The sequence below is a fragment of the Rhagoletis pomonella genome, unplaced genomic scaffold (genome assembly GCF_013731165.1).
Source record: "Rhagoletis pomonella isolate Grant_MI unplaced genomic scaffold, Rhpom_1.0 Rhpom_scaffold_00013, whole genome shotgun sequence".
Lineage (NCBI taxonomy): Eukaryota > Metazoa > Arthropoda > Insecta > Diptera > Tephritidae > Rhagoletis > Rhagoletis pomonella.
The window spans coordinates 9,482,226-9,508,463 of NW_023458567.1; the positions used below are offsets into that span (position 1 = coordinate 9,482,226).

The 26,238-nt window shown below is 36.8% G+C and overlaps 6 protein-coding genes across 12 annotated transcripts; 3 read left to right on the forward strand and 3 right to left on the reverse strand.

Annotated features, from left to right (window-relative positions):
- The first annotated feature begins 3,162 nt into the window (after window positions 1–3,162).
- On the forward strand, window positions 3,163–5,793 carry LOC118748746 (centromere/kinetochore protein zw10). Of its 2 annotated transcripts, XM_036483396.1 has the most exons (6): window positions 3,163–3,181; window positions 3,245–4,027; window positions 4,090–4,713; window positions 4,776–5,103; window positions 5,182–5,444; window positions 5,512–5,724. In XM_036483396.1, the coding sequence occupies exons 2-6, from the start codon at window positions 3,335–3,337 to the stop codon at window positions 5,722–5,724; spliced, it is 2,121 nt and encodes a 706-aa protein (XP_036339289.1). In that variant the 5' UTR covers window positions 3,163–3,181; window positions 3,245–3,334. The 2 variants fall into 2 exon arrangements, with proteins under 2 accessions (XP_036339289.1, XP_036339288.1); XM_036483395.1 differs by lacking the exon at window positions 3,163–3,181 and having other exon boundaries at window positions 3,335–4,027; window positions 5,512–5,793.
- A 91-nt stretch (window positions 5,794–5,884) lies between these two features.
- LOC118748747 (histone-lysine N-methyltransferase SMYD3) lies at window positions 5,885–9,014 on the reverse strand. Of its 4 annotated transcripts, none has more exons than XM_036483399.1 (10): window positions 8,855–9,014; window positions 8,604–8,733; window positions 8,249–8,527; window positions 7,947–8,188; window positions 7,759–7,889; window positions 7,040–7,216; window positions 6,693–6,978; window positions 6,475–6,637; window positions 6,204–6,421; window positions 5,885–6,140 (listed from the first exon to the last, which is right to left on the reverse strand). In XM_036483399.1, exons 3-9 carry the CDS (start codon window positions 8,485–8,487, stop codon window positions 6,211–6,213), a joined length of 1,449 nt encoding a protein of 482 aa, XP_036339292.1. In that variant the 5' UTR covers window positions 8,488–8,527; window positions 8,604–8,733; window positions 8,855–9,014; the 3' UTR covers window positions 5,885–6,140; window positions 6,204–6,210. The 4 variants fall into 4 exon arrangements, with proteins under 4 accessions (XP_036339292.1, XP_036339290.1, XP_036339293.1 ...); XM_036483397.1 differs by having other exon boundaries at window positions 6,079–6,164; window positions 6,220–6,421; XM_036483400.1 differs by lacking the exon at window positions 7,040–7,216 and having other exon boundaries at window positions 6,079–6,164; window positions 6,220–6,421.
- A 3,802-nt stretch (window positions 9,015–12,816) lies between these two features.
- On the forward strand, window positions 12,817–17,403 carry LOC118748749 (carnosine N-methyltransferase). 3 transcript variants are annotated; one of them, XR_004994087.1, is made up of 8 exons: window positions 12,817–13,290; window positions 13,942–14,200; window positions 14,440–14,600; window positions 14,664–14,804; window positions 14,870–15,032; window positions 15,793–15,887; window positions 16,132–16,584; window positions 16,674–17,403. XR_004994087.1 is itself a non-coding variant. In XM_036483401.1 (7 exons), the coding sequence occupies exons 1-7, from the start codon at window positions 13,133–13,135 to the stop codon at window positions 16,514–16,516; spliced, it is 1,362 nt and encodes a 453-aa protein (XP_036339294.1). In that variant the 5' UTR covers window positions 12,817–13,132; the 3' UTR covers window positions 16,517–17,403. The 3 variants fall into 3 exon arrangements, 2 of the variants coding, with proteins under 2 accessions (XP_036339294.1, XP_036339295.1); XM_036483401.1 differs by having other exon boundaries at window positions 16,132–17,403; XM_036483402.1 differs by having other exon boundaries at window positions 14,482–14,600; window positions 16,132–17,403.
- Window positions 17,404–17,664: 261 nt separating this feature from the next.
- Window positions 17,665–18,940, reverse strand: LOC118748750 (protein KTI12 homolog). The gene is made up of 3 exons (XM_036483403.1): window positions 18,455–18,940; window positions 18,073–18,401; window positions 17,665–18,009 (listed from the first exon to the last, which is right to left on the reverse strand). The coding sequence occupies exons 1-3, from the start codon at window positions 18,717–18,719 to the stop codon at window positions 17,728–17,730; spliced, it is 876 nt and encodes a 291-aa protein (XP_036339296.1). The 5' UTR covers window positions 18,720–18,940; the 3' UTR covers window positions 17,665–17,727.
- Window positions 18,941–19,710: 770 nt separating this feature from the next.
- LOC118748751 (protein SMG9) lies at window positions 19,711–21,462 on the forward strand. Its single transcript, XM_036483404.1, has 3 exons — window positions 19,711–19,982; window positions 20,049–21,108; window positions 21,172–21,462. The coding sequence occupies exons 1-3, from the start codon at window positions 19,944–19,946 to the stop codon at window positions 21,447–21,449; spliced, it is 1,377 nt and encodes a 458-aa protein (XP_036339297.1). The 5' UTR covers window positions 19,711–19,943; the 3' UTR covers window positions 21,450–21,462.
- Window positions 21,463–21,742: 280 nt separating this feature from the next.
- On the reverse strand, window positions 21,743–25,985 carry LOC118748343. The gene is made up of 4 exons (XM_036482716.1): window positions 25,953–25,985; window positions 25,772–25,908; window positions 23,830–24,082; window positions 21,743–23,544 (listed from the first exon to the last, which is right to left on the reverse strand). The coding sequence occupies exons 1-4, from the start codon at window positions 25,983–25,985 to the stop codon at window positions 21,826–21,828; spliced, it is 2,142 nt and encodes a 713-aa protein (XP_036338609.1). The 3' UTR covers window positions 21,743–21,825.
- Between the last annotated feature and the right edge of the window lie 253 nt (window positions 25,986–26,238).

The following is a 26,238-nucleotide window of genomic DNA, read 5'->3' on the forward strand; positions in this document are numbered from 1 at the left end:
TGTTTCGATAGTGCCGGTGCATTGAAATTTTGTGAATTTTACTTAAATAAGCGTCGCTGTGAATTGAACTAAGGCAACTATTTAGAATTTATACTTACGTATGTGCAATATTTATATTTACATTTGTACATATGTATATGTTATACACATTTTGTTCGGAGTTGAAGTTTTCCTACATATACAACACGATAGTATACGATAGCACTGGCTCATAGGGCACTGTCACACGGTCAGTATTTATGGACGTGATCCACGTATCGCGCTATTTATTGACGGTGTAGCATTCAGTATTGATGGATCGTGATCCATATCGCAAAATTTCTAAAAATTTTTGGATTCTGGATCGCCGATCGCAATACCGTCAATAAATATTGAACGTGTAGCACTTTCAAAACGCGATCCATACATTTCGTCAGTACATCTTTTACTCTCATAATGCGAACGTCTTAAAATCTTTCAAAACAAATTTTAATTAACATTGGAAATTTTAAAATAATTGTGGAATGCATTATCTGTAAATTATACGTAAAAAATAAAAATATTTCCTTGCGTCATAATAAGCTTTCAGCAAAAAAATTTTGCAAATACTGACGCGATAAATATTGAACATGTAGCATTCGTGCGCGATCCATCAATCCATCAATATGGATCGCGATCCAAATATCGTGATAATTACTGACCGTGTGACAGAGCCCATACATGCCATCTAGTTGGTGTTGTACAAGAGAGTTTAGCAATGAAACTATTTTGAAAATATGACGATAATTAGTGATTTTTCTGCCCACTATTCTAAATTCGAAATAATTGATAAATTAGTGAATAGATGGCAGCAAAATATCCAAAAATACATGAATCCAAATTAAAAAATACAACTCGATTTCGTTTATGTTATTTGTAAAAATATATGGCATACATCAAAATAACCAACCGTTCAGCTATAGAAAAACTAAAAATGCAGATTGCTAGTACTTTTTACGCTGATTTTAACTGTATAAATATTATTTACCGCAATTAAAAAGTAAAGTAGATATAGAAGGTAAAACAAAAAAATTTTATATTTTAAAATATTAATATTTTCTAAACTGCGTAACCGATTCGAAAGGTAATGTGTTAAAATAAAGAAAATTAATTTATCTTCAAGCTGATATATAAAATGTGTATGCGTTTTTATATATTTAAGCCAAAAATATTATAAAACAAAAAAATTTCATAATTTTTTCATAAAATAACCTTTTTTTAGAAAAAGTCCATTTTCAATGCTAAAAAAATTTATATTACTTAGAAAGTGCAAGTTTTTACCTTTAAATTTGATATACATATTATATTATGATTTGCTTTCGAGTTTTCAGATTTCAGTGATAATAAAAAATATAAATGCATGTATGTGCAAATACATATTGACGCGTATTCATAGTCCAGCAACTAAGTCGAAACTAACAAAGTTGCAACTTAAATTTAAGTACCAACTTAAAATTTACCTCTATTCATAGTCCAATTTTAGGCTTCTACTAAGTAGTTTGGACTTAGTTTACGATATAGCAAAATGAGTGTGAAAATGTATCGATTTTTCTTAACGATATTTTGGAAAAATTACATTTTTATTAAATAATGTCAGGTTTGATCATCCGTTTATGTAATTTTTATTTTCATTGCATGATTTTGCAAAATAATAAGGTATTATTTTCTTGTTAATTGTGTGAAATAGCCAGAACAACCGCAGTGATTTGAAGTCGATGTTTATCGAAAGCATGCTGTGAAACATACAAATAGTAGATATCTAAATGTTATGCACAAATTTACTTTAAAAGAACTAGCGTGAAACTGACTTATTATTTGAGAATTTATCTAAATTATTTCAATTATAAAATTGTGATGTAGCTTTATTTAGTTGAGTTGAGGTCTGCATTTTTAGTTTTCCCACAGCTGAACGGTTGGTTATCTTGATGTGTTCCAAATATATTGTGGTTTGGTCCATCTGCCTCCATTCCTGGGTTCGTGTTATGAATGCGCCCAATGAAGTAAAATATTCTTTGATGTATGTATCTATGTACATATCGTCGCCTGGGTAAAAGGTTGTCGTATGTTGATTTCGGCAGGTTGTGGGAAATCGCGATTGAAGTTTGGAATGCAATTTCTCAAAAACGCGAAGATAGATATTCTCGAAAGTCTCTGAAAATGTTACTAGTTCACAAAGTTCTTAAGTTATTTAATTTTTAATGTTTAATGTTAATTAGCTTTGAGTTTATGAAGGATTTCCTTTAGTAAAATTTTGTCGTAAGTGTCATTTGTCCACAATTTGGCAGCCACTTTGTATGAAATACGACAAAAATTGGTCAAAATCTCTACTAAATTAACGGCACTTTTTACTCAATATCTCGCAAACTAAAGGAGATATCCAAAATAGAGAACGTCTTTTTTAAGATATTGATTAGTTTAATATGGCTGCATCACTAACTTGCTGTCTCCACAGGCAAAAGTTTTTATCTTGATAATGTTATCAGGCAAAATTTTGCCCATGGAAACCGCATATTGCTCTTGGCAAGCAATAATTATCAGAGCTTTTATCTTGATAAATATTGCCAGCAATTTGGTACTTTGACAGCTACATTTTCATTTGCGCGATAGCTTCGTGGAGACAACATTATCGATATTTCAATATAAAAGCAAAAATTGAACTGCTTTCTATTAAAATATGTGTTATTATTTGCTTGGGTGTGAAATAGCATATTTTTTAAACTTTTTAATTGATGAAATCCGGCAAAAAATGCCATCTTATAAATGCTTTTATCAAGATAAAAAATGCCCACGCACAAATATTGCCGCTGATAAAATTTTTATCAGGCAATAAAAATGACAGTTGGTAGGCAAAAACTTTTGCCTGTGGAGACGGGCCGTAACTAAATTTTTACTAAATTATAGAAAAAATTATAGTCAATATGTCGGAAACTAAAGGAGATATTTTAAAACTGATAACACCAATCGAAAGACCTTATTTCAAAATATATAACTGCATCTAAAAACTAAAAATCGTCAAAATTGCGCTTGCGACAATCTTTTACCCAGGCGACGATATGTATGCGAGCGTTCAATCGATAGTTTCTTTTCTATATGGTCAGTCGATTTTCGGTTGGTTCAAAAGTATCAATACCAAAATTACTTGGTATCGGATGAAAAGCATCGGGTATGCACTTGTATTTACTCGTATCGATTCATACCTAAGTAAAATTCCAATTGTTTTTTGTAGCGTCCCTAGGCGTAGTCTGGTTCAGAGGATATTTTCTGGTTCTGTGGCAAAACCTTTAAAAAAAAATAAATACATATATCATTATTAGGCATGGCGCTCCAAGAGAATGAGATGCAATATAGCGATGATATCGTGAAGATCCTGAGAGACGGCAACGGTGGCGATGCCGAAGTCACAAAGAGCACTATTACTAAAATTTTGTCACGCATAAAGCGTTACCAGGAGCGTATACGCAAACATATCGAAGACAATTATATTGAATTCATGCCAAATCAAACAACTTCCGACGCGTACCTCGATGATGGTGAGCAATTAGTGCGTGAGTCTGAGCACTTGCTGCAGACAATTGGCAGCGAAGCAAATGCCGCACTGCGCCAAGCCAACTCGGAGCTGGGTGCGTGTATAGACGAATTCCGTGAAATGTCGCTGGGTTTACGCGTGTCCTTCAGAATACTCAAGGTTGACGACCTGTTTCAATGTGTAGAGGAGGCAAATTCGAACAAGGAGTACTTGGTGGTGCTGGATCATCTGGGCAAATTAAAAAGCTTAATATACAGTGACGGAGGCACAGATGTAGATCGCGTGTTCCAAAAATGTGAATGCTACAATACAATAAAAGTAAAATATCACATTCAAGCGAATATATTAAAACAGAACTTGCAGCAGCGATTCGAGTTGCTGGTGCAATTCACTGAAAAACCTTTCTCCCATTCGAAATATATAACGCTGCAGGTATCGAAGGATGTTAATCAATTGCAAGATACTGTGATGGCGTTGTTCCAAGCAAGTAGCTAGAGATCAATAGTTTAGTATAAACTTAATTCAGTACCTTATATTATTTTCAGGCGCGTTATAATCCCATTAAGATATGCGATTTTCTGCTAGAAAACTGTTTAGAGCCACTAATTTTGAAGCCAGTTTCATTGGACTACAGCGAAGAAAATCCCGAACATGTGCGATTGACACTTTCATACTCGTTAAAAGAAATGAGTCGAAGCTTACGTCCTTCCTACAAGAAAGTGTTTGAAAATATTAAGCTGCTTTTGAATTGTTTAGCCAACATAAATGTTTCAGTATCCAATGATCAACAAGTATTCTCCATTATCGGCGATCATATAAAACAACGATTTTTGAATTTACTAGTGGAAGAATGCCTGATGCATGCAATACCCAAAAATATGAGCGAATACGATGAGTCAACGCTCGTAGAGGATGTCGTTCAATTTGAACACTTTCTAGCGGATGCGTTTCTCATTAACTCAGAAACCGATAAAGCTCTTAGCGATTTTGCCGAAAAATTTGAAAGCTACTTCCGTGAACAATTCAGCAATAAACTTATAAAAAGCGCGCTAGACATAATGCATAAGGACTTGCAAGATATGGCATTAATTGCTGAAAAGAATTCCGCGGAAGATGTAGCTAAAAATCCTTTTCTCTTTCCTTGCTGTATGGTCTCGAAGAGCACACTGGTGAGTGCATTATTGTTTGTATGTCTCTAAAGTTTTACAACAATATTTGGTATATTTTTTAGGAATTAATTAAGTTGATGGAGCGCATACTTCGCCAATCACATGATACAGAAGATGAAAGTCTGTTAAACGTTATCAGCGTCATATTGATATCGTATGTTGGCGAAGTGCCGAAGATACATGAGAAGCTTCTAGAAAGCATACCACAGCAATCTGCTCTGTTCTATAATAATTGCCAATTTTTAGCACATTGGGTGACCACGAATTCAGAAAAGGGCATACCCACATACCCAGCATTGGTTAAGACCCTACATATGAGTGGAAGCAAATATTTGAATGTACAAATCAATTATCAGCAAAAGATTATCATGGGCATACTCAAAGAATTTGGTAATTTTGTGCATAGATACATGAAACAAGTGCCTATTGTATAACCTTTTATATAAAAAAAATTGTATTCTCTTGCAGATATTTCCGATGCACACACAGTTGGCACTGCGCCGTTGAAATTATTGCGCCAGTGTTTACGTCAATTAGATTTGTTGAAAAATGTTTGGCAGAATGTGCTACCCGATGCAATTTATAACAAGACATTTTGCGATATTATACATGATTTTTGTAATGAAATAATACGACGTATTCTCGCAATGGAGGATATTTCGGCAACAGTGGCAAGTGAGTTGAGTGAGCTAATCAGTGTCATATTGGAGAAGGTGCCAACTTTATTCAAGGTAAATTTCTGATGGGATGCAATGATGCGAATCAAATGCTATTTTTTTTTTTTTGTACTTCCTGCAGCACAAACATGAAGTGATACATATTAAATCTTGGATGAAACTTGAGCAATTGAAAATGATACTGAATGCTTCGTTGCAAGAAATCACCGAGCAGTGGTGTGAAGGTGCCGGTATTTTAACGGCAAACTATAAGGCAGAAGAAATTAAGCATCTCATACGAGCACTTTTCCAAAATACCGATCGGCGCGCCAAGGCATTAACAAAAATTGTCTAAACAAGATACACTGCGTTTTTTCTGGTAGTATAAGATTTTTATTCTAAAATTATAATAATTAGTAAATAATAAGTATGTTTTTCTGAAATATTTCTGAGAAAAGTTTTCGCTGAATCCGCCTTCACTCTGAATTTTTATTCAGGCAGGAAAAGCAAATAGCAAAGCGAATTAATACATATATATATAAATCTATATGTATATATATATAAATTCCCCTTGACGTGTACATTTTGTTTTTGTACTTCTGCTATAAACTTATATATATTCGCCTAGGAAAATATGTAAATTCAGCAGATATTTGAATATTAATAAACGCTTATTATATCATTTAATAATCGGTAAGTTGCGTCTGAAGGCAATTCAACCTGCTGCAGTAGCATGCGTCCCTGCACACTCAGCTAAAGCCAGAATATGTTCTCAAATGGCATGATTGGATATGAAAACCAGATTGTCGGCAAAACATACTTTTCTTCGCTGGCGGGAATTTTATTCGGAGCTCTCGGCAACAGCCTGTGTAAGTAAAGGTGATAATTGCTCACGCAACAGGCTGTGATCTCGACCATGGGTAACTTGGAGAATTTTTTGCGCTTCCTTTAAACTGTTCACGGCCTCTGGTAAGTAGTTTTCGTATAGTTGAATCTTGCCAATTTTTAAATAAAGCAGACCTAGCAACGGATGCCAATCGCCGAGATATTTTCTATGAAAAATTAAAAATGATTAAAAAATATACACATTTAATATTAGGCTAACCTGAAGCCTACAACCAACTCTTTGCCAAACTCCAACGCCTCTCTCCACTTCAACACATCGATGGCAGCTTCAAACGCCGCATCTAAAGTTTTAACATGCCAAATATTTAGTGGATGAACAAAACCTTTTTGTTTGGCGAGGCATAGTTTGCAAACATCGAAATCTGAAAAATCAAATGGAATTAGAAACTATTGATTAATTACATAGCGATGTCTTACAAGCCACATCCTTCATATTTTCCAAGTGCATTTTTGTTATGGCCATAGCCTCATTGTATCCATTCCGTTGCTTCGGACTGACGCCAGTATCACAACGTGGACAGTTATTGAGATTTATATCTAAATACTCATTACAATTTTTATTGCCACAGGCAGCAGCTAGCATTTCGTGTGTTTCCTGCACATCAGTGCATTTCGAACATACGCAGAGAAAAAAATAATTCGCTTGAAGCTCGGCACGCCTTTGTTCAGGTGTATTTAGAAGATCTATATAGCTGATGAAGATCTGAAGTGAGGGAGTGCAATTAGTTTGAACAACATTAATTTTTAAAACGTAGTTGATGAACCTTGGACCAATCCAAGCACTCGATGTCGTCGATTGCATGCACATGTAAGGTAGTACCCTCGAAGGTAGCAACCGCGTTTGGCTTGCAGCTGTGATCTGTTACTGAAACGCCAAGATAAATAGCTGTGGCAATGGAATTCATTTCAGGGTCGAGTATGCTGAAGCCATTAGTGATTAACTAAAATTAAAAAATACTAATAAATTCAAAATTTGTGGAAGTGGCAAATTATATTTTTATGTTTATTTTGCCGCTTCTTTACAGATTTATTTGCGTGAGATATTGCACTGGGTTCAAAAAATTACGTTACGTTCACTACAAGCAAAACCTTGGCGCCAACATACAAATACTATAGGGGAGGAGATCTGAAGTGAAACTGAAAGCACAGCTGAGGCATCGTAAAATGCTACCGGCACACCTATTTTTTAATTTATTTATTTTTTTCTTAGCGAGTGCATGACTTTAATCATTTTCCGAATTTTTTGGCCACTAGCCAGAAATTTTAAACTTTGTTTTGGATTTCACACATGTATATACATAGGAACATACATATGCATGTACATACATACATACGTACTGAGATGCAGTATTTTTGACTCGCTAATGAGCGACCAGCATGAATTGAGAGATGTTGAGGATCATCGTATTTTAATAATTTTTTCTTTTTTTCTAATGATAGAAAATTAAATTATAATTATATTTGTATCCTATTCAATACTTACCCTCCCATAGATACTTGTTAATTCCGTTAGATTAGGCACTATAGCACTTTCTCCCATCATATCTCGCAACACGCCATGCAAAGATTCTAAATGCTCCAAACGTCGTGCGTCATTTTTTATCTCACCATAATCTGTTTATCAAAAAGCTTAAATTTGTTATCATAAATAGTTAATCAATGTAATCTTACGGGACATCATGTCACGAAATCGACGTGAACAAGTTTCAGTGTAGTACCCACGCACTAGATCCCCTCCCTTGTCCAAGTGTATTATCAATTTACAAAGCATGCGTGCTGCATCGGGCACAATACGCGGATAAATGCGCTTTAGGAATGGACATTCGATTTTATGCAGCCTCCAGCATTGCATTTGGCAGTCACGACCGCAATAATACACGTACTGGCAGTTGGCACATTTCAATACCTTGCAGCTGAAAATAAAACATATTAATGTGACTGCGTTTTTTCCGAAATTGCACGCCATCATTTACGCTTGCAGGCAATTATCGCAGCGCTCTTTACGGTATTTGGCTTGCAGCACAAAGACAAATGGTTGTTCCGTAAGTATGCGATCGCCTCGTTGAATTGCTGTGCCATTACGTACTGCTGACTTCATTCTTCTGTTCGCCTGGCTATTGCTCTTTTTAGTTGCAGATGCCGGCGGCAGCGTTGTGCTGCCAAAAGCGGCTAAGAGCTTATGAAAGTCTTGTATGCGTAGAAAAGTTGGCATTGATCTTCACGTTCTCACCAGTCCACGAGTCCTCGAACAACTAAAGCAGGTAATTTCGAAGCAAAACATTTAATTGACTTATATTTCGAAAAAAAAGAAATACTAGATGTGCTCACCTGACATTTCGAGGGACTCGATGCTATTACCAGTTCGATCCAAAAGCTGCACTATGAAAATGAAATAGTTTACCAGTATAAGCGCTGCTCAACCTTGATTTACTCAGATTTTTGATAGCACTCTGATGGAGTGTTCATTTCATTTCATTTATTAATAAATAAAATCATTAGCACAATAAGATCAAAAGAATGATCTTTTATAGCGCAACAAAAAATTCATAACAGCACATACATATAACTAAAACAGTGGACAATGATTTAAAGACTGTTTTTGTGGGCCCGTCCGCATTAATATACCCTCTTCTGACGCACTGGCATATGCTATTTTTAAATTATTTTTCTTCTAGGACTGAAATGAGAATATAAAATAAATAAAACGCGGCGTTATGAACTATTTTTAACACCTGAACATCTGATAACGGGGTCAGGTAAGGAAGGGGAGTTTATTTACGTTTAGCACAGGGTGAATAATTTAGCTCAGAAATGTAAATTGTCAAAAAGCATAAACAGACGGCAGCGTTGATCCGGATCAACTGGGGAATTAAGTGCAGTTGATCCGGATTAAGTCCGAGTTAGTCATGATCAACGCTGCCGTCTGTTTAAGCTTAAACACGATGTAGATAACAAAAGTGATGTATTCCGCGAACCGCCGATTTTGGCCATTTGGCGATTTGTAAAAGAAAACCATGAACCAACGACTACAGATCACGTAATCCGCCATCGTTGTATTTGTAATCGATTTTCAGAAAAAAGTTTTCGTAGCGTTTTTGATGTTTTTTGGTTCGGTTGGCATCGTCTTAACGTGTTGCTGTGTTGAATTAAATATTCTTTAACCCCCTTGCTTGCATGCGTATCGTAGAAATTAGTTTTCGTATTATTCTTTTCATATTCCCGACAGATGTATATTATTTTTAATGTCTGTGGTTTTTGTTCTCTTTTTATCGTTAACCAACACAAATCAGTTACTATCGGATTTGCTACGACGAACATCGGTTCGTAATAGGGATAACAGAATGCAAGCGTTTATCGTGCATCGTATACGAATTAATAATAGGGAGGTTAGTTAAAGAAAAGTGGAATCATGAACGAAAGACACAAGATCACGTAAGAACAAGAGAGTGAAAAAAGTCGATTTATATTTCGGACTTCTATGCACGCCAACATGCATGCCTATGCGGACGATGTCCAGCTCTACATGTCAGGTCCTCTGGAGGACTTAGCTAATTTGTGCGCAAGCTTCAACAGGGAACTGATGTCTATAAGGTCCTGGGCACAGTTAAATGGTCTTTGTCTTAATTGTGACAAGTGTTTTGTTTTACCTATTTGTAAGAAACGTCTCAACCTAGCAACTATTCCATCGTTACACATTGGTGGCAAACCAATTAAATTTGTGTCAAAAGTAACTAACCTTGGGTTTATTATCAACACTGGCCTTACCTGCATTGACCATGTGAATTCAACTGTAGGCAAAGTCTATAATACTTTAAGGAATTTACGAATGTCTGCTCCATTTACACCGATAGAAATCAGACGTAAACTCGCAATCCAACTTATAATGCCAATTATCTGTTATTCTGAGGTAGTCTACAGCAGGTTAGATTCCCAATCAGCTCACAAAATAGATGTAGTATTTAACCAGATCACGCGCTATGTGTTTGGGCTAGCAAGATATGAACATATTTCCGCTTGGAGAACGCGCCTACTTGGCTGCGAAATTTCTGAATATCTTAAAGCTAGAAATTGTGTATTCCTTTTTCGTCTCATGACAGATAAGGCACCCAAATATCTATATGAAAAATTAATGTTCCCCAAATCCACTCGAGTAAAGGACTTGACTGTTCCTACCTACAATTATCTCAGCTCTGCACGGCTATTCTTTGTCAATGCTATCCGCATCTGGAACTCTATTCCATCCCATATTCGCAGTAGTTTAAACAAAAGCAACTCTAAAAATGTTCTGTATGCATATTTCCGTTAGCTTCACTTCAGTCCCTGTGATGTGCTCTCTATGTACTTGTTTAATTAAGTCTTATTTTAAGTAAATGTCCTGGAATTGTAGAACTCACTTAAAAATACTACTCTGTTAATTATATTATGTTACTTTTATTTAGTCTTAAGTAATTTTTGCTGTTTTAGTTATATGTATGTGCTGTTATGAATTTTTTGTTGCGCTATAAAAGATCATTCTTTTGATCTTATTGTGCTAATGATTTTATAAATAAATGAAATGAAATGAAAAATTTTTTTAGCGGGTTCTACGCCATCTTGTTTCACTGGAAAACGAGCGAAAAGTAAACAAAGCTAAGAAAACAACGAAAACCAAAATTAGCCAAAATTATTGTCAGCCACTTTAAACGCACAATTTAGGTAAAATGATGCCACAAAATGCTTTAAAAGTGTTGTCATGTTGAATTAACTCTTCTTTACTTGAATAAAAGTGTAAAATAGTGGTGCTTGTGATGTAAACAAACGCTCAGCTGACGAACCCGCTTTCGCAAACTTTTTTCTCAGAACCAGTTACAAATACAACGTCGCGTTCTTGCGTGATCTTGTATTTTTGATTCATGAGAAAAGAACTTAAATCTACAGATTTTTTAAGTTGAAATTAATCAAGAACGTAAACCTACCGGTACGTAAACCCGAGTCAGCTGACACGATCTGTCTTACCAGAGTGCCATGTAAATGAAAACTCAACACCGCAGAATTTTTCTGTAGTTGTAGCCCGTAGCGAAGCAGTTAGATATTTCCGTGTCAGCTGATTTCTTCCTTCTATAGATGGTTGTCACTTCGTCAGTTTTGCAGATGGTAAAAAGTTATAATTTCCTGTTCAAATTACGTTTGAAATCTTTGAAATTTACTATTAAATAAGGTTTTTTTTGTTGAAAAGTAAGTAGTTTATACTTAGCTACGATCTATTATAGCACGAAAAATTTAGTTGAAAAGGTAAGTTTATGAAAAGCCATTGATGAATGGCAACACTGTATTAAGCAACACTGAGGACCCCAGTAATCGACAAAATTCTCCATATACAGACTGCGTTTAAGTATGCGTTCTGCGTTCTTGACTAATTTCACCTTTATCCAGTACCAAAGAACGAAAACCTATAAGACTGTGTTTATACACGGAAATTTTGTCCACGCGATTTTTCACATTCCCTTTTGGACTTGCTCTTTTCATTTACACACGGCAAGAATCACCTTAAAATACAACAAACAAATCATTTTGACATTCAGAAGGACAGCAATGATTTTTACTAACACCACCTCATAATTCGCCTTGTCTGCAAGTTTTCCATGATTCAATAATACATTATTGAATAATGCAAGTTTTCAATAACAGATATCCACTTGCACTACAGCAAAAATTTTGGTGCCAAGTCCAAGCCACTACGTGTCTACCTACCCTTAAGTAAAATACATATCTGTTTTGTCACTCGTTGGATTTCATTTGTGGTGAGAATTTCCATGTCTGGTAGAGCTGGGATACTATCGATAGTACCGCCACTCGATAGTTTTCGAAACGATAGTTGAAAACATCGATAGTATCGATAGTACTATCGTCGTGAAAGGCATTGAATAGCGACGGGCAAAATCTGAATATAGTTTTATATGAAAAAATTAAATTCGGATTTTGTTTGTTCCTTATGAAGTGCAAAGAGTGAAATTGGCTATAATAATACATTTCTAATACTACAAAACAAACAAAACACAAAAGATATTCGTTTAAATTGACTACTCATACTTATAAAAGTTCAACTGAGATCATATACGGAGGCGCATATAAAAATCCGAACAAGGGAAATTATGTATTAATATTTTACCAGGTTATAAGACAACGAATATAGTACTGGTCAAAATAATAGCACCACAACAGTTTTAGCAGTTTTGACTATTTTTTGTTTACTTATTGTCTACAAATTTTTTATAAAAGTTGTACAAAACATAGAAAAAAATACAAAATCATTAAAATTTCAAGCTTTTTAATTAGAATTTCGACAAAAATTTTGTGTAAGCAGTTTTAAAGCTTATAAAATTTTACAATAACTCAGTAAGCTTATAGTTGCTAAAAATTTCAATGACCAAAATTTTTTTTGCATAAACAAAATTAGGACATTAATGAAGAGACATTGTGAAGTTTCGCTAAAACCGACATCGATAGTTTTCAAAAACTATTGATAGTGGCGGCAGTTTTCAACTATCGATAGTATCCCAGCTCTAATGTCTGGTTCTGCGGTGTAATCGTGCACGGCATTTCGTTGTCCTGCAGTGTTCTTATTTTACATATTTAATATTTTGTGCAGGAGATCTTCCAAATTTAAGTCAAAATTTCCTTTGGAATTGTGCAATAATATGTACAGATGTAATTAAAATAGTTCGCCAGGCGGTATTTCAATTGGATATATGTATTTTAATATTACGAGGACCGCGTGTACTCAATCATTTGTGGCAGCAGTATTTTGAGATAAAAGAAGAATATCGGGAAATCAAGCTAGTACTTTTGCAGTGTAATCGAAAAAAACGTGTTCAGACATGAATGATTCGCAGCAGGCCTCATGCTCACGAAAGCCAGCTTCCACAAATTTAAGCGAATACAACATTGCCTCGAATCCACCAATGCTCAACCCTGAAGAGGCAGAGGAAGATCGCAAGCATATGCAGAAGATCATAGCAGCTTTGCGCTATTATCAGTGAGTAAATGTACCAGCTGTTACAAATGTAGCTGATAATTTTCTTTGATAATGCTGCTGGAGGTTTGTGTGCCAATTATAATTGGGATGCCTTTTCTATTTTTGAGGTTAGACGCATGTGTAAAATTGCTTTACGCTTATCGCAGAGAACAGTAGTGACGATAGAGTCCATTGGTTCCTTGACCCGTTTCCACTAATGGATTTAATGAATTTACTTCAGTAGTGCCACTCATAAAAGTACAGCTTTTTGTTGTTGTTAAAACCATGTGTAATGAGTGATAAGAGCTTGACGCTGAAGGCGACGCTTATATATATGTTCATGCTCACGTAGGTTAGGGGAACAACGCAGCTGTTACGATGTTGCTATGAAATATACACCCGCTGTTAAGGCGCTGATGTTAGTAAGGCTTTGTTAGTTAGGGGGTGTGTGGGAAGAATGTGTGTACAATCATTAACCTTGTGAATATCAATTGACGCGTTTTTATTTAGCTGCTGTTTACTAGGCAACTACTCTTGTACAACGGTTAAATGTACTTTTCGTTTAAAAGTAGGGGCGCGTTGCTAGGAACGTATTTTACCATGAAACCCACATTAGAAATATGTTTCGAGTGTAAATATTTACTATATGTTTATTGTTTTTTTTTTTTTTAGAAAATACTGCTATGCGCGCGTAAATAAGACTGAAAGCTACCTCAACAGTCTTCCTAAACGTCATCAGGACATGTTGGCCAAGTATCGCAATCATTTGCGTGTTATAAGAGACTGTATCGATGAGAATCAGAAGGTTATCAGGAAAATGTTGCGCGACAATGTCGATTTTATTGATATGGACGGTTCCGAACAGATGTACGTTGCTCAGCATGACATCGATGGGCATGCGACCAAAATTAGGCGTCAAGATATGGAACATGTAAGGAGTTTTATAAAGCTGACAGTGTTGTTGTTGTAGCTACTAAAGCTGATCATTTGTTTTACATGATTTAATAACATCTTTGCATTAATTGGCTAGTTAATACCTCTATTAACGATTACTTGTAATATTATATTGATTTTGTATGCAAACTTATCTACTGACCAATTAAAACACTAACTGCAATTTTATAATTGCAAATAGTAGAAAAATATACATCAAATACTTACTTGCCACAGGCAACAGAGCAAGCTGATGTTGAACCTTTTAAAATTTTAAAGGCCCAATCGACATTAAAGTTAATTGCGCGCGATTGGAGTGCATCCTGCGCCGAGGAGCGTGAACAATCGTACAAACCGATCATCGATGCTATCGAGGAGTTTTTTAAGCCTAGCGAATTGTAAGTTTATATTTTGGAGTTAGTTTATATACAGATTTTGATTATCCATTCTTGTCATTTCAGTGAACTTAATGAAGTGAAAATTCTTGTACCTGGTGCTGGGCTTGGACGTCTAACCTATGAACTAGCCTACCGTGGCTATGAATGTGAAGGCAATGAAGTTTCCTATTTTATGCTAATAGCCTCATATTTTGTCTTAAATCTGTAAGTATTAATGAAATTTATTTTGATTAATGTTTTAATAGATTTTATTTCCTGTAAACTTATAGCTGCACTGAGGAAAATAAGTACACGCTATATCCCTGGGTGCATCAGTTCGTAAATAATTTACGTATGGCAGATCAAGTGATGCCCATTCGGTTTCCTGACATTTGCCCAGCGAAAAATCCACCTAAGGGCAACTTAATGATGGCAGCAGGCGACTTTTTGGAGGTACATACAGAAATGTTAGCGCAATAATTTAAAGTGAAGCGTGACAACGAAATTGATACTGGTGGTCATCGTAGTCCGATTTTTCGTGATATCTACGAAAGTGGGTTGAATTGAATCCGAATTGCTACGAACGTGTGTATACAAAGTATACGCTACGTTCGTAGCTATTCGAATTCAATGATAGCATTTTCGTAGATTTCACGAATAATCGGACTACGAAGGATTCTGTGATAACTCTGATTAACTATAAATACTTAGTTTAGGAAACGCAAACACCCAAAATCCCATATTTTTTTATAGCCAGCGAGTTTAAACTGAAAAATATGCGTTATTTATAGAGATATTACAGATCAGAATTTGTTCTAAAAGAGGGAGCGTAAAAGTTAAATACTTGCCAATTGTAGTTGTAGTTGTTGTAGCAGCATACAAGCTCCCCAAAGGGTTTTTGGGGAGCGTTGCTGGAGTGACAGTCCTTGGCCAAATATAAATCTGGGTCGTTCCGGTTACGTAGACCCGACTGTCGTGGGAACGTGCCAATTGTAGTTGTATGAGTCGCTTAAAATTAGTTTTTTCTCATCCATTCATCAATCAAAACAACAAGCACATCCACGCGCACTTATATCCAATAGTGTTTATTTACTTGTTCGCACACCTTAGACGGGCTTTCGATTGTTCATAAAACTTTGATACTTTGTACATACGTACATATGTATGTATGTATGTGCTTATATTATCGCATTTAAATTTTTGTTTTTTGTAGGTCTACAAAACGCCTAACAGCTATGATTGTGTCGCCACTTGCTTCTTTATCGACTGCGCTAATAATATTGTGGACTTTATTGAAACTATTTTTAGGTAAGTATATATTTAACGAAATTGTCCCTGTCATGTGGGCAAGTGATTTAAATTACGCACGCTTATAATAAATATATAAACACGAGTGTGTACGACTTATATGAAACTTATTTTGTAATAATTTATTATGTTTGTATAATTTTAACGCTTGCAACTAGGGCAATTTTTAATGTTGAAAATTTAACTCAAAATACAAAATCAAATTGTAATTTCAAAACTATACGTTTTTTTTTTTTGTTTTCAGAATATTGAAACCAGGCGGCATTTGGGTGAATTTGGGCCCACTACTTTATCATTTCAGCGATATACAGGGCGAGAATAGCATCGAACCTACTTTTGAAAATTTGGAGGTAATCATCAAAATGGTTGGCTTTGAATTTCTTCGTAGCCAAACAGGCGTACGCACTAAATATGCACAAAACCCACAATCCATGCTTAAAAGTGAATACGAAAGCTTATTTTGGATTTGCCGCAAGCCAGAAAATGCAGTTGACCGCATTGACGATTCATCGCATTGCGATGATGAATCTGATGAGCTCATTGATGGCGGCGTTGGCAGTAGCAACAACAGTAGTCGCTATGAAGATAACTACAGCAATGGCTATAGAAACGCATACCAACATCAATAGTATTGACGGCAGTTCAAACAGCTGCTAGGCGTCAGCGGTGACAGTCAAGGGACGACAAAAGGCGCAAGGTATTATCACAGAATAAACAGTATACAGAAGACGCACCACATACAAATTTATTTTTCTTCGGCGGACGTAATATTACAATCCGGACCAGAGCAGAGAAGTTAACATCACATCCACTGTGAATAACATGAAGTTAAATCTCGCCACAAACACACATCGTGATCAGCGTTGCCGGAAGCTTGAAAAAAAATGTATTAGTTGTTTATTCTGTGGTATTATCTTGCCTAACACTTAGTTATTAGTCATTTTGCAATCCTATTTTTTTGTTTTTTGACACAAACAACAAATTTTTCCACATCCCCGTAAGCGTACGCAAATCAGAATGACTATGTGTTCATAAAAAACACAACTCGCTTGATGACAACAAAGTTGTACGTATAATACGGGGCCTGTTCGAGGCACGTAATAAAAGCGGCAATACTGCAGCACTGATGAAAATTTGCAATACTGTTGCAACTTCCCAACTGATAAAACGTTGCTAGAAATTCACACCGATCGTGATACTTTAATAATTCGCGCAACATTGCGTTTGTGATTGCCTCTCGAACAAGCCCATGCTCTCTTTTATGATCGAGTAGTATAAATATTGAATATTAGGCATATGAAATTGAATTCTTTAACATGGAATATGTTTTTAAGTTTAATTAAAGCATTATGCAAAAGCATAAAACACGATACTATAGTAGAGTATGTTTGTAATTTTAAGCAAAGTATTACCGGAACCAGAACTATGATTTCAAAATCTACAAAGTTGCAAAAATAGTTGGTAGAACACACTTCACGAAATGAATGAAATAAAAATTTTACCTGTATTGAAATTAGTGGCAAACAATTTTTTAATTTGGTTGATTTTTCCCTCACAGTGCTATGCATATGATAAAGTTAACTGGATGCAGCTTTTTATTATTTTCTATTTGTCTTGCATCCATCTACGATAGAAATACAATAGGAAATATAATATGAAATAATGCAATTGTATTAAGACACTTTTATAAACAAAATAAGAAAAATATAATAAGAGCAAATGGAATTTCAGTTAAAAACATTACAACTTACTACAAGTATTACATTTTTTTCACGATTTTTGTTAGCGGTGTTGAAATTGCAAATTATACTATTTAAAATTTCATTTCACAAAAGCTAAGCTATTCATTACAATTTGAATTTAAAAATTGTACAAACAATTGCGGCACTTTATCCAATGTGCTAGTAGTCGCATGATGCAATTTACTATAATTTAGAAATTGTCTTCGTAGCCGATTCATTTGAATAGCATTTACGGCCGCCGGAACTTCTACTTTCACCTGACTACCTTTCACCGGCACTGGACCGGTGTTACCAATTTTTCGTGCAGCCAAGACGTCGGCTATAATTTGTTGCGTTAACTTATCCAGCTCGAATAGATAATTTGTAGCGCTTAGTGGTGGCTAAAAAAATCATAGAAATAAACAAACTAAGTATATGCTTTTTTAATTTTTTTCTTTGCTTACATTTTGTGTGCTTTGATTTGGTGGCAGGGGTTTCGACTCGTACAGCGCGCCATAGATAGTCTCTAAATTAAGCGCATCATCGGGAAACACCACAAACAATGGACTATCCCAACGGCAGTTGCCATGCGGTTCTTCGTAACGCATACACAAAGCATCGAATATTTCCCGTGTATATGGCACGTTCGAATTGTCCACTCGATCATCCAACACATCTGCACCAGTGCGCTGTTGGTTAAACTCCCATGCTCGCGCTTCCTGTATGCCACAGAAAAGTGTACACTGCGTACTTCGTGCCGCTTTGGTGGCGCAAAACAACTCGTAGCGATAGCCTTAAATTTGCGAAAGTAATTATTACGCCCTTTGTAGTAGAATTAAATTGTACCTTTAATATAATTGCCAGCGTCCACGATGACCACATCTTCTTTATTAAGCAACCGCAGTGCCTCCGATTTAATATCGCTACGCACTTGTTTTTCTTTTTGAGAATCCGCAAAGTATTCGTTTTTCGGAAAACCGGCATTTGCTATAGAAACATTCTCCGAGATGAGATTTACCTTCTTCCCTTTGTCAGTAAAGTATTCCAAGAGCTGTTTGGCGCGGGTAGTTTTGCCGCTGGCAGGGAAGCCGGAGATTACTATCATTGGCATTTTTTACAATTATTAAACAATAAAAATTATTATGCGCTATTCATTTGCAAAAAATAAATAAATCCCCTACTGATCCAATGGTCAAAAAAGCTGGTGCCTGGTGCTGTGGTGAATTCGCGTTTGTTTACATCCCATTTTGACACTCGAACAGCTGATAGGAGAGAGTGGGTCAAAGAAATATTAAGTAATTGGGGTTCAAGACCGCTTCCGGGTAGAGCTGTCAATCGATATATATCGATAGTATCGACCCAATTCATATGTTTTTCTAAATCCATTTATTTTTCATTATCTTGGTTTTATAAATTTGTTTATTTTAGCGGCTCACGGTTGCATTTTAGTATCGAGAAATATTGCCAGAAATTCATTCGCCGTGTAAACAGTCAAAAAGCGATTTCAGAAATTATCCCTTCAATTCGCCTTTGGGAATAAAAAAAAAACGTCTTTCGAAAGTCACTTTACATTCAAGGTGCCACTGCTTATGCAACTGCTTTCTGAAATTGCTCAATTTGACAGTATTTGGAAATATACTGCATTGCTATTTCCATGCTTAAAAAAAATGGCGCTTTAAGAAATAATGCCATGAACCAACTAAACAGATCACCCAGCACGGCAACCGTGTATTTGTTATTGCATTTAAGAAAAAATTAATAATAATTGATAACGGCATTTTTAATCGGTTGCTTCATGCACACACATGGTTTCATTCCGTTTCATTCACATGAGGGCACTGGAAAAAAAAAAATGATTTTTTCTCGCACACCGTCCTGGGTGATCTTTATTCGTTCGTTCATGAAATAATCCTGCCAAGTATTTTCACTTTGAACCAATACGTGAAAATGTCAAAAGCGCTAGGAAAGAGAATAAGTGTCAATGAAACGATAGTGGCGATAGTGCTAAAACTATCGATAGTTATTTCAAGTGATCAGACTATCGATAGTATCGTCGATAGTTTGACAGCTCTACTTCCGGGATTAATTTAGAGATTAGTTTATTTTTATTTAGGTATATTTCACTAGAACTACCCCTACAGAAAACGTCACAGACCCCACGAACAAATCTTTTTCGTACGCCTCTGAACATACAATTGTTTTTTGTTTATTTGTGAACTGGGATTGCACTGTTGCCGTGAAATATTGGCCAAAATTAAAGTGTGCGTTCACTGGCTTTTGGATAATCTGTCAACCAACTGAAATCCCCAAATGGTGCATTGATTGACCCTTTGACATGTCGGACAATAAGCGCCGACGGTTCCGAAAACCCAAGGTATGTACGTTTCCAAAATTAAAATGAAATTATTAAAAGTATTTTTTTTTTAATTTCCGTCGCCAGCAACCAGATGACAAGCGCCCTATAATTCTAGCAAAACGCAATGTTGAAGAGGATTCTTCTGCTCGACGTAATGTGGATGTCGACGTGCAGCCCAAAATATTACTCAAGCCACGCGTTGACAATAAAGACGATACAGAAGTAGCCGAAGCATCTGCAAGTGCTGCACCACTGAAGACCATAATTGTTACTCGTAGCGAAGTGGCACACAGCCCAGGGTTAAGTGGTGTCAGCCCAGTTACTACGAAAGAGCAACTACAACAGCACACCCCTCAAACCAATGCTAATGCGAATGATACAAATACTACAACAGGGCAGATACTCGAGCCATTACCGCAAATGACACGTCCTGCCACTGTTATATCTTCGACCGGTGTAATAAACGCAAGTACGCGCAAGTTGCTTGTGAAAGGAAATACCGATTTTCTGGTAGTAGGTGTGATTGGCACACAGGGAGTTGGTAAATCAACAGTTCTTAATTTGCTAGCTAGTGATGATGTAAATTATGATTATTACACGAAGCTTTTCTCTGAGGAAGATGGCTTCTTTCCAACCAAATTAAAGCCCCACAAATGTTCGGCTCGTTCGCGAACCGAGTCTACACATATGTACATCACTTCTGATCGGCTGATATTGCTTGATAGTCCGCCGGTGATGTGCAACTCCTATCGTAAAGACATGACCACCAACGAGCTGGATGATCTGAGACAAATTATAAGTTTCCTAACCATCTGCCATTTATTGATTGTTGTACAGGATGACTACTTTAATATGAACTTTGTACGTTTACTGCAATTTGCCGAGCTTATGAAGCCAACACATGACAATAAGCCTTTCGTTAGTGACTACTTTCCCAATGTGCTGTTCGTAAAGAATCGCGCTAAGCGGCAGGATTTCGTGCCAAGCCAAAAAGAGCGCATGAATCGTATGCTGCGTGCGCTTTTTAAGGATTCCCAGCTGCGTATATATGTAGGACAAACTGCCGAGCAGCAAAAACAAAAGAAAACGCGCACATCAGAAGCTGAGCGGCAAGTAAATACTTTCTTGCTGCCGGAAGTTGATGGTACAAATTTAATAAAATTATTCAATTTAAATATTACTGCATCATTTACCTATTTATTTGCAGGAAATCATGATATTTCCACTTTTCACAAACCGTTGCGAGAACTCATTGAAGATTTTCGTTCGCTTGTGTTCATGACACCCCGCAATGAAATGTACACAGGCGCAAGCGAATTAACGGAAGCAATTTGGTTTGAGTTGCTGACGAAAGTTGCACAAGAAACCCAACAGTTCTTTAACACTTACGAGGAGATACAGCGGAAGCATTTGGAAGTGGGCAATGTTCAGAGTGGTCAGGGCAATAGTATTAAGGATACGCATGAAAATTGGCGAGAGCAATAAAAGTAAGAACATATTTGTTTTATTTTTATTATTTTATGGAAACTCTTCGTCGGCTTACAGCTGAAAAAAATTTAAACGATGAGGTCCTCAAGATATATATACATACATTAGTTGCGTTCCAGATGCTTCACGATTTTCAGGTTTTACAGGATTTGAAGGAACATCTTTTTTCTCCATTAATAAATCTTATGGAAGGTAAAAGGTGTAAAAACCTGCAATCGTGAAGCATCTGGAATGCAACTATTGTGATACATACATATGTATATAGAAAATTATGAAGCTCTTGCCGTAATTTAGAAATCAACACGCTTTTCATCGTTTATTTGTTTAATTCAAAAACCAATCTATTGGTAATACCAATACGATATCCTATACACTATTTATAAACTGTTTGAAGTAGCGGCCTTCGTCGTAACTCCAGCGGTTTATAAGCATGTTGATATACACTAGCCAAACGCCAATGCTCTGGGTAGCCGCCCTCTCCAGCACCACCGCCGAAACTACGAAACGGTGGCACCAACGTATCAATGTCATAATTTCGCTTGGCATAGGGATCACGCTGGCGCGGCACCACCAAAACTCGACTCGCATTATGACTCTCCAAGCTGCAGCCACTATCCGTGGTAATAAAATGACCGGCTGCATCATATTTCGGTATGCCTACTCGAAATGGTGGCGCTTTGCAGCCGACGCGCGGAGGCGCTGCGTGATAACAGTGTGGTGGCTCAGGTGCCACTTTGTGACAGAGTCTTGATCGCGCACGCCTTAAAAACCCTGCCGCACCATTATTGTGCTTCGAACGTCTACAGCCATGCTCGGGTAAGAGCGCTTCACACGAACCTGCAATACCGCCGCCGCTGCCGCCAAGATATTTTTGACGCAGCGCGCGGTATCCCTCGTCGGCCAGTATATTTGGCGATGATTGATATTGCTTACACAGCCGATTTGTGGGCATTGCGCAATCGCGCGTCATGCTGCGCGCTCGTGGTGCACGTGCAACGTAGTCGTCTGTGCTACAAAGGCAGTCGGCGTCGCGTTCAGTTATACGACCGCCAAAGTCTGACTTGCGTTGCATTATGTCCTTATCGAAGAAGCCCGTTTCGCCGAGCGTGTTATTGAAAACTCCCGCCGAGCGGCCAAGATCTGTGGTTGTTTCATCGCGTGGCGTTTTTACATAATTAAAAACGGCCGGCCCAGCCGTGTCGTCGGAGCCATCTATGTGTGGCGGCGGTTGTGGCTCATCCGCCGGATTGGGGGCTCTATAATCCCAGCCTATAGCCAGATCCATAGCAGTCATCGGCTTAAGCTGCGGCTGAGCGGAAGTAATTGCGCGCGATAAGTCACCGTTGTAAGCTTTGGGCACAACGCCGCAAGTGCGCGGTCGAAACACCTTCATTTTCGTGCAATGTGTAGGGCCAGCATTATGTGTCTTAATGCCCACGCCCGTAGCAAAGGGCGCAATATCGAGCGCTAGGCCAGGATGATCGCCAGTCATTTGACGTTTGCGGAACGCCATGTCCACCACGCAATCGGGCAGCGGTTGATGATCCAAGTTATCATGATGCATGCGCTTGGCCAATTCGAAATTGGCATACGCTGGAATGATTGGCGAAAGAGAGCGTTCATTCGGTTTGGCGGTGATTGACTTAAGCGGCATTTTTTGCTCAGTATTTTGTGCCGTAGCCGAATCTGGATTTTGATAGCCGAATTTTTTCTTAAAATATTCCAAACTTGGTCCAACGGAATCAGTTAAAGCAGCGGTTTGCGGCAATAACGATGTTTCCGGCTGCACTGGTGACATAAAGTCTTTTCGTGGTACAGTCAGCTCAGGCGGAATAGCGCGCGTTAGCAGAGGCGTGACAGTGGTGCTGACGGGTGAAGAGACACGCGTTAGAGGTAGCGGTATTTTACGCGTAAGCGTTACGTCCGGCTTTTCCGTCTGACAGAGATGGTCACCCAAATAGAGTTTGTCCAATGGCAGGTCGGGTTCAATATTGTTGTCGCGCTCGTACTTTTGTTGCAGCAGCTGATCCCGTGAAGGGTGTTGCGCTTCGTAGGGAGTAAAATCACCTGGTACGTACTCTAAATCGAAATACTTGGAAGAAATAAAGTAGGACAAATGATATTTATTTAGTCGGATTTTACAGTAAAGATTTACAAAATAGATACATGTACGAAAATAACTGAAATATTCTAAGGTGACTATGATATGGCTAAGTTTTCGCAATCATCGTCGGTCTTCTTCTCGGAACTCTTCTTCGTAGGCATCTTTTGGTGACCGAAGAATAATGAATTAAGTGAAGAATGTTTGAAAACCAAAAAAAAAATGTTTAATAAAAAATTAAAACAATAAAAATAAACAAAATTATTCCATGCTCACCTTTTTCTCTTTACCTTTGGCGCACTTTCCAATGCCTTGCTCACCTGCACTGAAGATACGTCTGATGGTTTCGCATTTATCTTCACATTTCGGTGGCTCATCTTTTTTCTCACAAACAGGTTTCTTACGCGGGAAATTGCGCCATTTGTGTTTTCTAATTAGACACTCGTTGTACTCGTCGGCAAATTTGCGCGTTATTTTACGAGGTAGCTCAAAGGTGCTGCGGAAGTAGCCCCAAGGATTTGTGTCCGAACTAAAAACAAATCAATAAATAGACATTAAAACACAAGTGCTGAAAAAAAATTTTACTGTTGGCCAAAGAGAGTTTTTAACGAGAGTCTGTCTGTATAGAATTTTTGGAAAGCTTAAAAAAATTGGAATGAGACCAGATGGTCAACTTTAGTTTAGATTCTGCCCGAAGAAAAATTTAGTCATTCCATAGTGGGGGCCTAGAACTCACTGTCTTGGAGCAACGGGAGCAAACTACCTCACCGATGTACTAACAGTCACACATTGGCATCCATTGCACGCACACTACAAAAATGCTCTGCCGAGACTGCCCACCTCTGCTATATACCTATAGGTTGATCTTTATCTATGTGTACATGTGTCTTGAAGTTCGGAATTACACGCTTATATAGGCTTAGGTTCAGCTCCGATCTAATTAGGTAAAACCTGCTTAAGCCATTCCGAGGTGAAACGAATTTTTAGAAACAACAAGCCCAGAGATATCAAAGTGGCCTTCTGCAGCTTATATATTAGGATGACATTTAAAAATATCAAAATCTAAATTTGGAATTAGGCACTTCTTTATTCTGTTCTACGTACAAAATAAATACATCCAAAAAAATTTTAAAATAGTTTTTAGGAGTCGCTACCAGGGTTTGAAAAAATTTATTTTTTTCTTCAAATCGCGAAAATTCGACAAAATTTTACCAGTTATAACTCAGCTAGTTTTGGTTCGTTCTTGCTTCTCTCCTGCTCCCATTTTTTTTTATTTATATTGAGCTTAAGACGTTATTCTTGAAAATTTTTGTGAAAATACAAAAATAAAAATAAAAAATATTTCAAAATATGTAAATATGTTACTAGGCCAGAAAATAACAAACACATAATATTAAAAATTTTTCTTTAAGGAGCTAAGGAGCAAATGAATTTTTTTTAGCGCTTTGCCTCAGCTCCGCTCCAGATAAAATTCTTTGACCCTTAGCTCCTTGCTCCTTGGCACCGCTCCGCTCCGAAGCACTGCTTTCCTCCGAAGTACCGATTGCTATTGATCGGACTTAATTGTTTAGTCATGAATGAAATCATATCCTGGGAAACACAAAAATATAATTTCTCAAAAGTCTGTCCAAAGAAAAAAATTAAAAAAGCGTTTGAGCACGAAAAGTTCATACTAACTTCCCCTTCGGGGTATTTTTTCAAGATAACTACATTTTCGTAAATCAGTGTTATAGAACTTAGAAAAATTGGAAAAAAAAATACTGCACCTATTCTGAAAAAACTTAGACAAATTAGATTCTTTAGAGCTTAGTATTGCATGATAAATCAATTTGGCTATGCCAATGAATTTATATGAAGTTTTCAAGTTATCAGATTTAAATTTTTTTCAAACCCTGGTGGCGACCCGTAATAAAATTAGTTTAACATTTTAAAATTTTTGTGAATATCTTTATTTTGCACTTATGTATAACAAAATAAGCGGAGGCCCAATAAAAAATCGATATGTTGATATTTTAAGGACCACCCTATTATATGTGCATACGCACATATATGCATGCTTTCTGATTTACGGACAAATTTGCGGCATTCATAAAGCGGCTTTTCAAACAAATTTAGTTTTAATGAGTTCCTGTTTTCGTTTAATAAATATTATTATTTTTTTCCTTTTTATGTTAAATTTCTTTAAGGCATCCCTGTATTTTATAATCTAAATACTCACCGCACAATATCCTGCAATAGATGCCCGCTTTTGTTGGCGATTACCTTCGTAGGTCCCTTATGTGTACGCGGACGCGGTGGATACCACTTTGGCAGCTCCCAATTGCATAGACGTTTTGCGCTGTAAGCTTTCTCGAACTAGCATAAAAAAATAAAAAATAATAAATATCAGTTTGCGTTACTAAACATTGCAGGTCATTCATTTTTAGCGACATATTGTTGCAAGTCCAACACAACCTGTTTCTATATAGTTGATGTCACATCCATTTTTTCCTAAGTCTAATATTAAGTCGTTAATTTATAACTTTTTAAGCCTTTAAGTGCCAAGGCATACAATTGAACAAGACAAAATCATGTAGGTACATACATATGTATGTATGTATGTATATTTATGTATGTACGCAAATAAATGGGCGTTTTGTTGCAGTGGTGAAAACACTAGCGGGCAACCCCTAGCGCTAAAAAAAC

Excerpts from the sequence above, each read along its gene's own strand:
- LOC118748746 (XM_036483396.1), top strand. The coding sequence starts at position 3,335 with ATGGCGCTCCAAGAGAATGAGATGCAATATAGCGATGATATCGTGAAG. Across the intron at positions 4,028-4,089 it reads CTGTGATGGCGTTGTTCCAA|GCGCGTTATAATCCCATTAA; the intron begins GCAAGTAGCTAG and ends TATTATTTTCAG. Across the intron at positions 4,714-4,775 it reads TGGTCTCGAAGAGCACACTG|GAATTAATTAAGTTGATGGA; the intron begins GTGAGTGCATTA and ends TATATTTTTTAG.
- LOC118748747 (XM_036483397.1), bottom strand. The coding sequence starts at position 8,487 with ATGCCAACTTTTCTACGCATACAAGACTTTCATAAGCTCTTAGCCGCT. Across the intron at positions 6,422-6,474 it reads GAGTTGGTTGTAGGCTTCAG|AAAATATCTCGGCGATTGGC; the intron begins GTTAGCCTAATA and ends AATTTTTCATAG. Across the intron at positions 6,165-6,219 it reads CACAGGCTGTTGCCGAGAGC|TCATATCCAATCATGCCATT; the intron begins TCCGAATAAAAT and ends ACAATCTGGTTT.
- LOC118748749 (XM_036483401.1), top strand. The coding sequence starts at position 13,133 with ATGAATGATTCGCAGCAGGCCTCATGCTCACGAAAGCCAGCTTCCACA. Across the intron at positions 14,201-14,439 it reads GGCGTCAAGATATGGAACAT|GCAACAGAGCAAGCTGATGT; the intron begins GTAAGGAGTTTT and ends TACTTGCCACAG. Across the intron at positions 15,888-16,131 it reads TTTATTGAAACTATTTTTAG|AATATTGAAACCAGGCGGCA; the intron begins GTAAGTATATAT and ends TTTTGTTTTCAG.
- LOC118748750 (XM_036483403.1), bottom strand. The coding sequence starts at position 18,719 with ATGCCAATGATAGTAATCTCCGGCTTCCCTGCCAGCGGCAAAACTACC. Across the intron at positions 18,402-18,454 it reads CGCTGGCAATTATATTAAAG|GCTATCGCTACGAGTTGTTT; the intron begins GTACAATTTAAT and ends CGCAAATTTAAG. Across the intron at positions 18,010-18,072 it reads CAAATCAAAGCACACAAAAT|CCACCACTAAGCGCTACAAA; the intron begins GTAAGCAAAGAA and ends TGATTTTTTTAG.
- LOC118748751 (XM_036483404.1), top strand. The coding sequence starts at position 19,944 with ATGTCGGACAATAAGCGCCGACGGTTCCGAAAACCCAAG. Across the intron at positions 19,983-20,048 it reads GACGGTTCCGAAAACCCAAG|CAACCAGATGACAAGCGCCC; the intron begins GTATGTACGTTT and ends TTCCGTCGCCAG. Across the intron at positions 21,109-21,171 it reads CTTGCTGCCGGAAGTTGATG|GAAATCATGATATTTCCACT; the intron begins GTACAAATTTAA and ends ATTTATTTGCAG.
- LOC118748343 (XM_036482716.1), bottom strand. The coding sequence starts at position 25,985 with ATGTCGCTAAAAATGAATGACCTGCAATGTTTA. Across the intron at positions 25,909-25,952 it reads TGAATGACCTGCAATGTTTA|TTCGAGAAAGCTTACAGCGC; the intron begins GTAACGCAAACT and ends TTTTTATGCTAG. Across the intron at positions 24,083-25,771 it reads CTATTGCAGGATATTGTGCG|TTCGGACACAAATCCTTGGG; the intron begins GTGAGTATTTAG and ends ATTTGTTTTTAG.